At 33.3% G+C, this 9,619-nt stretch overlaps 1 protein-coding gene across 2 annotated transcripts; it reads left to right on the forward strand.

Annotated features, from left to right (window-relative positions):
- The first annotated feature begins 2,399 nt into the window (after positions 1–2,399).
- LOC133782457 (uncharacterized) lies at positions 2,400–4,722 on the forward strand. 2 transcript variants are annotated; one of them, XM_062221774.1, is made up of 2 exons: positions 2,400–2,819; positions 3,184–4,722. In XM_062221774.1, exon 2 carries the CDS (start codon positions 3,184–3,186, stop codon positions 4,621–4,623), a length of 1,440 nt encoding a protein of 479 aa, XP_062077758.1. In that variant the 5' UTR covers positions 2,400–2,819; the 3' UTR covers positions 4,624–4,722. The 2 variants fall into 2 exon arrangements, with proteins under 2 accessions (XP_062077758.1, XP_062077757.1); XM_062221773.1 differs by having other exon boundaries at positions 2,401–2,815.
- The last annotated feature ends 4,897 nt before the right edge of the window (positions 4,723–9,619 follow it).

The following is a 9,619-nucleotide window of genomic DNA, read 5'->3' on the forward strand; positions in this document are numbered from 1 at the left end:
AATTCATGCAATAATCCATTCATGCCATCTTGGCACGCTAATCAAGACACTAAGCCCTATTAGCAAATTCGAGTCGTTACACCCCCACATCGCACTGTTCTCTCAAACCCCTCAAGGGCAAAAACAACATTTGATACCCTAATCCCACATAACACTTATAATTCCCAATTAATTCCGCCCATCCTAAAATATCACTATTTTTCTGAACACACGACTCATATTCCTGGTAACTCGCCGAATTACCAAAATACCCCTTGGCTCACTCCGAGCCGGGTATTAATCCTCATTGTAACTCTATTGCTATCTTGCTCAAAAGGACCGACTCCCAGCGAATATCTCAAATATATACACATAATAATGTGGTCTCAATCATATAACACAATATAATCACAATTATGTCATCATTGGACCAAAATTACAAATATGTCCTTTTAAATAAAAGCGAGCATTTTACGCATATTTAATACACTTAAACATGCATAATCAGTCATATCATACGTAACTCATGCAATTCACATAATCACATAAATATTCAATTAAATCATATAATATTCCAATAATGCCTCATGGCCTTCTAATCAAGACACTAAGCCTTATTAGAAACTTTGAGACATTAAAAATATTTGTGTGTAAAAAAGTGTGTGCACATATCATTACTCAATCATCTTTTCTCCTTCGATAATCATCATCACACCCTTCTATGGAAACTCAAGTAAATAAATAAAATGATAGAGATATAGCTTTGACAATATTCTTCTACAAATTTTATCAATTTTATGTTACCAAATATCAATATTAGTCAAGTAAAAGAATCAAGACTAACAATTAATTTTTTAGGTTGAATTTGAATCTAAAGTTCTTTTGTTCCGAAATCTAAAAATTTCGTCATAGTAACTAGTTATCGCTTTTCTTAGTTTTATAGTGGTAATTAGTTACTATTTTCCTTTTTTTAATAGTAATCAATTAGTAATCTGAAAGAAAAAGGTGATTGTAACTTGACAAACAATATGCAATAACATAATTTAGAGGAAAGTGAAGAAATCAGTTATATTCTCATATATTTAAAGGGTTCATACAATGGATATATACAGCACTACAAGTGGACAGGCACAGAGTGATGAAAGTGGGAGGGCTCCCAATTTTTTTTAATTATTTATATATTAAGTTAGTATAAAATATATTTTAATATAATTTTTGTAAAAATTAGTAATCAAGCCCTCCAAATATTTTTATTTACATTTTGCTTAATATTTTTTTCTGGCTCCATCCCTGTGGACAGGTATCCAAAGGAGAGTAAATAGCCTAGAAGATACTATATCTAATCCAATAACTAAGCATAACTAATTAAGAAAATATCCTTGATCATTTGGTTTATCATCCCCGCAAGCTCGTGGGACATGGAATGACAATGAGCTGGGATCATAAGAAAAGTCGAAATCTAGTCATCTTGAGAAGTGGCATAAAGATGTTATAATCTTTTCTAATTGCATTAAAAAGCACTCGAGAGCCATTTGTTGTTCCTTCTCATTCATCATAGACATAATAAGTAAACACATGTTAAAAGAGCATACAACCATCACATTTTGTGTTACATCAAGATAACATTCTTTTATGTCTGAACTTCTAAGGATAAAATTGAAGAGATCCATTGTGGAAAAATAAATTTAGCATTAATAGTATATGAAGTTTAGTATCATTTGCTTTGCTGGAGGTATTTTATTTGAACTCTAAGTAAGGATCTGAAACGACTGACCACAAAATAAAGAAAAAATTCATGCATATATTTCTTAATAGGGAAGTTTTCAAAACATTGCATCAAAAAGGAAAAAAAACTGAAGAAAGACAAGCAAAAACACTCACAAGACACAATTCATTGATATTCCCTCATTTTGATTTACCACTGGAATTGTGTTGTATATTCTTCTGGAATTGTGTTAGATTACAAAAAAGAAATAAAACATTGCTTTTTTTTTCTTTCTTTATTTCTTTTTCTGTCTCTTTTCCTCATAAAGTTTCTTAGTCTATATAATTTCAATTTCTTCAATACGTAGCTGTGTAGCAAAAATTTTAAGAGAAACCCAATTGTTATATTTACAATTCAATGTTTTAACTGTGACATTTCATCTCAAGGGCCTTAAATTGATTTATTTCTTCTTTTGTTTTCCTCTTTATACAAAGTTTGGGTGATATTTAGTTAGAGTGAATGAAAATAGAATAATAAGAATAAGAGTAAAAAAAATAAAAATAGAATAAAATAAAAATTAATATAAATAAAAAAAATTATAAAATATTATTAACTTTTTTTCAATGTTGCATTAAAATAGTAATTTCTCTCCTATTTACAAATAGAATAGTAGAAAAACTTTTACATTAAATGGCATTCTAATACTCTATTATACAAACAAAGGAATAATAGAATGAAAATAAACTTTCCATTGCCTCAACCAAATACTCCAATTATACTATGTTTTCCAAAACTATACACAACTTAAAAATGAGAAAAAAGAGTGACCATTGATCACACGAGCAACAAACTAGGTCCATTACATGTAGTGAAAGAAACGAGAAAGAAAACTAGGTCCATTCCATTTGATTATTTCTATTGTTCATTTTGGTAATTAGAACCAAAGGCGTACCCCATTCAACATTTTTGTAACAATTTTTGGGTGTGAAATATAAAAGAGTGCTTTGAGTTCATACCTGAAACAGAGACACCTCAAATCAAATCCATGAAACTTGGGAGAGAAGGATGATGGAAGCTGAGAAGAAGAAGCAGCAGAAGAAGAGGAGAATGTGATAAATGCTTTGGAGAATGGTTGGTGGGGGTTTTTGGATTTTGGGATTGAAATAAATGAAATCGTGAAATTTGTGTTTTCTCATTTTCCCTTAGTTTTCAAGTTTCAATTTGAAAAGATTTTTTGAGATTAGCTTAACTAATCAAGTACTTCTTTAGGTTGCATCTATTTTTTGTTTTCAAATTTATAAAAGTGAATTTGAATTCTATATTAATAATTCTAAATTATTTATAATTTTTTAAAAATTTGTCAGAGAATATGAATGACTATATATGAACAATTGGCATGACATTCGAAGTTATGAGATGTGCGGAAATTAAGTCCCTATATATAATTCGATTCCTAAATAGTATATTTCCCTCTCACTTGTTATTACTTGGCTTTTTAGATGGTTGCAGTGCTAGCGTTGGCGACAAGGATCCCGACACCGCCATTGAACAGCCATTTCCGTACAGTCCTCAGAAGGCCCTTCATTCTTGCCCAAACCCACAAGATGGTGGAGATTCGGGCCACCTTCAAGAGACCCACTTGCCCAAACTGCACCAAACCCGCATGGCTCTGCCTCTGCTCTCGGATCAAGACCCCGGAGCTCGACAATTCCGTTAGTGTGACCATTCTTCAACACAGTTTAGAGCAAAAACACCCTCTTAATTCTACTAGAATTGCTGTACTAGGCCTAAAAAATGTCACTGTTGCAACTGTTTCTGATGTCAATTTGGAAGCGCGGCTTGTAATTTGGTTACTCGACTCAAAATCTGAACTTGGTTCTTTTTATAGCTCGAATGGAATGGAGTGCGATCAAGTTTTGGGAACTAGAGATACCCAGAAGTTTTTTTTTGAGCATTGTGATGGGACAAGTACAGGGGAAGAAAATGTGGATGGTTTAGGACATAAGCTGTTTGTAAAATTCCCAAAAGAGAAAAGCTTTAGTATGATTTGTTCGAATGAGACGTTTAGCTTGGGGAGAAATGCGAATGGTTCTGAGAATGCTCAAAATGGATTAGAAGATTTGAGTACTGATAGAAATTCTGGCTTATCGATGAGTAATGGAACAACTTTTGCAGCTGAAGATGAAGTTGCTTTGGAAACTCTTAATGAGAAACTATTTAAACAACCTGATGTTGGGGAGAAGATATCAGCCGCTATCAAGTTTAATGTAGTGTCTGATGAGAGCGAGCTTCCTAATTTTAATTGTGATCGAATTGAAGATGTACAAAAAGGTAAGGAAGGACCTGTTGTAATGGCTACAATCGGCAAACAAGGTGTAGTTAGCTGTCTTTCCCATAGCTGGATGCTGCAAAACAATCACGAGAAGCCAAAGTTCAATACAATTTTAGACAATGCCGCGGCACGTTATGTGCTAGGAAAAGGATTTATTGTACAAAAGTTGCAAAAACGGCGGCAGCAGCAGTCGAGCTTGGAGTTGGAAGAGCATATAGAGTTTGAGATCAAAGTTCCTCCAGGATCTGTACTCTTGTTTCCGACTGAAGAAGCAACGAGTGTTGATGGACTAAAGGCTGCTAACTTTGAGGTGAAGAATTTGATTGTTTTGGATGGAACATGGGCAAAGGCAAAGAGAATGTATGCTGAAAACCCCTGGTTGAAACTTTTGCCACACTTGAAGTTGGAACCGAACAAGGTAAGCTTGTATAATGGAGTGAGGATGCAGCCCAAGGCTGGATGTTTGTCAACCATTGAGAGCATTGTGTATACGCTAAAGGCAATAGGGGATAATAATCTTGAAGGCTTGGATAATCTTTTGGATGTGTTTGAGTCCATGGTTGGTGACCAAAAGAGATGTAAAGAAAAGAGGTTAAGAAATGATTGAAAGTTTTGAGCCATATGATAAATTTGGTTTGATACTAGTAGTTTTTGTTGGGTTTTATACCCTTCTAATACCATAAGAAATACCATATTTCTTATGTAATTCATATATTATCAATAAAGATGTAGAAATCATTTTGTTCAATTAAATTGTGTTATTTACATGTTTTATCACATGATTAATTATTATTAATACTAACGTTTATAAAATCTCGATCATATGTATAGTTATAATTATAGTGAATCAGTCATAGTGGATTATAATTGTAATTATATGTTCAAAAGTATTTTGTCTTAAGATTAAAGTAGTACACTGGATTTTTACTGATTGGGTAGTCTATAATAAGACCTACTTACACATCTGGTGTGATGTCATTTCTAGGACATTGACCAAGTTGATAAGATCGGATGTATTTTGTTACATTGGACTGGACCGATATTGATTATTGACAAGATAAATAAGTATCGTTATTATCTAATCTAATCATATCACAACATTGGCCATAGGTCAATTCAATCTTAATTCTAAGTGATTAATATTCTGTTAATTGTATTATTCAGGTCTTTTGATTTGTTCGTTACCAGCTTACCATACGGACCAGCTCATACTTACATATTGGAGATTTTATAGTATAATTGAGTGAGAGTATTTATCATAGATATGAAAATATATAGTTTTTGTTTAAGAAGTGAAACGATGATTTCCTTATAGCTTGGTTCACGTGTTAAATGATAGAGTACTCAATTCTATAATTAAATTTACGAAAATGTCATTTACAAGGAACTTTGTGGGAGTTAAGGATAAAATACCAATGAGGGGTAGAACGGTAATTTTCACCCGTCTCATTAGTAGATCATCTATAGAGGATTGAATGATGGTTATGGTTATAACAATGGATAACGTATTTACATTTGGTGTAAAGCGTTCTTGAATTCAAGAGTGCAATTCTGAGTTTATAGTGGAATCACGATAAATTAATAAGGTAGTGAAATTATTTGTTATAAATAAACTTACGGTAACTTATTAGAGCTTGAGTTCATGGATTCATTGACCCCATGTCTTCTCTTATCAAAATGAACCTAGTAGTCTTGAATAATTAATTTAATTATTAATTATAAAAATATCATATTGACTAGGTCAATGAAAATAAATAATGTTAAATTATTTATTGATATTTTGTAAGAAAAGAAATAGAAGAAACTTTGAGGGTATTGCAAAGTCTCAAAAAGAGAATATTATAGCCAATCGGGACAATTTTGTTAATATTGATAGATTTGTATTAATATTAATAAAATGAATTAAATAAATGTCAAAATTATAATTGGTTAATTTTTGACAAGTATTTAATTAATTATAATTATTAAATAATTAAATTAAGCTGGGAAACTAAAGCATATTTTATGTCCTGGCTAATTGACTATATATACTAGTGTTATAGAATGCATAAAAAAAGATGAATTTGACAAGGTAAAAATTAACTACTAATATTCTATACCTAGTCACCTACTCTCTCTTAGCTTTCTCTCTAGAATTCTCTTCTCATGGGTTGAGACTTTCCCACACAAACACTTGATTGTTTTAGAGAAAGGCTTGGAAGACTGTGGTCTTGTTTCAAAGCGGTTTGGATTCCTTGCAATACCTAGCATTCAACAAGGACAAAAGGTTAGGGAATCCAAATGGTGTAGTCATTGTTCTGTTACACATCTCGTAAGTACTTTAATGGTTTTGTAGTATTTACGTATCTCTGTAATATTCACATGCTTGTATGATTTATGCTTTCTACTATGTATATTGTTTTGAATATATATTTATAGGGAGCATGCATATAGATTCATATAAATGAGATCATACAACTGGCTTCAGAGCCAATGGTTGCTAGTTGATTAGTGCTCAAAAATGTCAATTTATTAGTTTTAAAGTATAAAATAAATTAAGTTTTAATTAATATTTTCATGAATTTATTGTAATATTTTTTTAATTGAAAATATTAACTTTAATTTAATTTATGTTTATTCTTCAAGAAATAATTTGCATTTGGACATTAATAAAGAGATAGAAGAAAGAAGTAGTTAATACTGAAAAAGATAAATGAAAAAATGACATTTTTGAAGTAATATTACCAGGCCCGTTTGGTCCAACACAACGAGCTCCCACTGCCAGCGCGCCAAGTGGCACCTCCTCCGCGTGCTAACTATCTGCAAGCTCCTCCTTCAGCCTCCAGCTCCCAGCCTCCAACGACCCAAACGTAGCTCCAACGCCTAACACAACTAAAGCCCAACGTAACCCCCCAGCGGCCCAGCACCTCTTTCAGCCTTCCTCATTAACTCTGAAGGCCTAACCCGAGCCAGGCCCAAGCCTGCCACACCTGGTACCCTCTCCCAGTCAGCCGTCCACGTGTCTCCTCTCCATTGGCTGGGAATGGATCAAAACCCTCTTGTACTACCAGCCACCTTCAACCCATGTTTTGTGGGTATTAGGCCTTGCACATTACTATTTTGAGCTTTAAAGCTCATGTTTTTGTGGTATTTTAGAAAAGGGAAAAATGACCATACACCAAAATAACTAGGTTAATATTAATAATAAGATTTGATTTTTCAAAATCATATTTTATTATTAATATTTCAGAATTACTGTGTAACCCACATTTGTTGTTTAATTTCCTTTTAGTCCTTTTTTTTCTCTATAAATAGGGACTCTTTCCTTCACTTATGGTATGTAATTTTGAGAGTAAAGAAACTATAGAAAAATTTCTACTCACTTTCTTCTCATATTTTCTTCTTAGAATTTTATGGGAATCATGAGCATAATGGCCTAATCTTCCTAGGAAGGTTAGAGATGATTCCATATGCTAGTGATGTTATATTTCAATTTTGATTTACTATGTTCTTAATGTAATGTATTTGAGTTATTTATGTTCTTTCATCCCCATCTCTATTTTGTTATCTTTATTTACTTGTGCTAATAGTATATAGGATTAGTCGTGCTTTTTCTATGTGCTTCTAATTAGTAAAATTAATATCGATACATAATTTTATGTCTAATCTTCTATTGCATTATTGCCCTTGGGTATTTTTTTCATGTTTAGATTTTTCATAAGATTAACATTGTGCTTTTAAGTAAAGAACTTTATAACTCAAATGGACTTTTGTTAGAAAAGAATATGGACTTTAATGTTAGATTCTCCAAGTAAATGTTGGGATGTGAACTACTTACTTGTGTATTTTTGTAAATCAAGTAACCAAGTAACTAAACAAGCATATGGATGATTCTTGAAACATTTCCATTTCTCAAACTCTTGATTACATCTTACCTTTATTTCACTTGTCTCATTTTATCATTTCATCAAAAAGACAATACCAAAACCTCAAATCTCTTTTCATTTCCATTTTTATTTATTTCATGTTACTAATTTTTTGTGTTATTTTCTACTAATATTTTGATTTTAGGTTACCTCATTGTGGATCGACCGCTCGATTTTACTACAACTACCGCTTAGTGGTTGTCACGATTTTGGTGTTAAACACTAGTGTATATGTTTATATACATGTATGTGATTTTTTGACATGTTAGATAGGTTAATTGGATGGTAACATTATTATTTGCATGTTTAAGTTTTATATATGGGTGATGCTAAAAGAATAGTGTTCATGATTTTTGTATGCTTATGATTGTTTATGTGTGTTTTATTTTGTTGTATAATAGCCGCAAACTATGTACATGAAATCAAAATTTTAAAAATTGCACAAAATATTTTTTTGGGTATTTTTATTTAGCATATATATGTATATATGTTTTAAGTTATATATTTATATAATATAGATATATATTTAAGTTATATATAACGTATTAAAAAAAAGGAATGTGTTGGTTGCATGTTTTTTTTTTTTTTGGTAACTAGTTGTTGACTGTGTTTTTAGCCAACGACGTGAGAACGTCAAAAACGATGAACCTTCAAGAGAAGTTAAATAACACAGACAGTTTAATCAAGAAAAGTAAATAACACACAAGATTTTATAGTGGTTCAGCCCCGATCAGTCGGTAATAGCCTAATCCACTTAGAGTTGTGATTATAGATCTGTACTCAAGATCAGATGGACTGAGCCAACTGAGTTTCTTCAGTACAGATTGCAAAAATACAAGAATTCCTTCAAAACCAGCACTTTCTCTCTCTAGAATACTCAGACCCAAATTTTCCCTCTCTAGAATACTCAGACCCAAATTTTCCCAAAAGTCTAGAAAGAAGAAGCAGAAGCCCCCCTCTAATCCCATAAGCCCTCTATTTATAGGCTTAGGGTCATACATACGGTATCCCCTAGAATCGGGATATTTTATTATATTTATTACATTTAAATTACAAAAAACATTCAAAATGTAACAAAACCCCCCATTTGTGGGAAGAATGAGAGAATCCCGCGTATCTTGCTGAAGCTGTTTCTAGGAATCTTGACTTAGTCCTCCTCTAGCTAGTTGATCCACCTCACCTCCACTCTGGTCGATCATACACATGCTGGTCGGACATACACTTGCTGGTAGGACACGCAAGTGCTGGACATGCACTTCTCTCCTCTAACATGCCATTTCTTTATTTGGACAACCATGCACTGGTTGGACATATGCATAAAGACCAAATTCTTGGGCTCTCCTCGGACCACACCCTTGGGATCTCCTAGGATGCACTCTCCTTAGCTCTCCTAGGATGCACTCTCCTTAGCTTTCCTCGGACCACACCCTTGGGATCTCCTAGGATGCACTCTCCTTAGCTCTCCTCGGACTAAGGTCCGAACACACCCTCCTTGGGTTCTCCTCGGACCAAGGTGGTCCGACCGGACCTCTTGGGGCTCTCCTCCTCGGACCAAGGTCCGAACACATGCTCCTTGGCTTCTCCTCGGACCAAGGTCCGACCCCATCTCTTAGACCCCTCAAACTAAGGTCCGACCGGACCTCTTGGGGCCTCTCAAGCAGTCCAAATTCTTCGTCAGTCTACCGGGTCACTTTATCA

Source organism: Humulus lupulus, chromosome 6, assembly GCF_963169125.1.
Source record: "Humulus lupulus chromosome 6, drHumLupu1.1, whole genome shotgun sequence".
Lineage (NCBI taxonomy): Eukaryota > Viridiplantae > Streptophyta > Magnoliopsida > Rosales > Cannabaceae > Humulus > Humulus lupulus.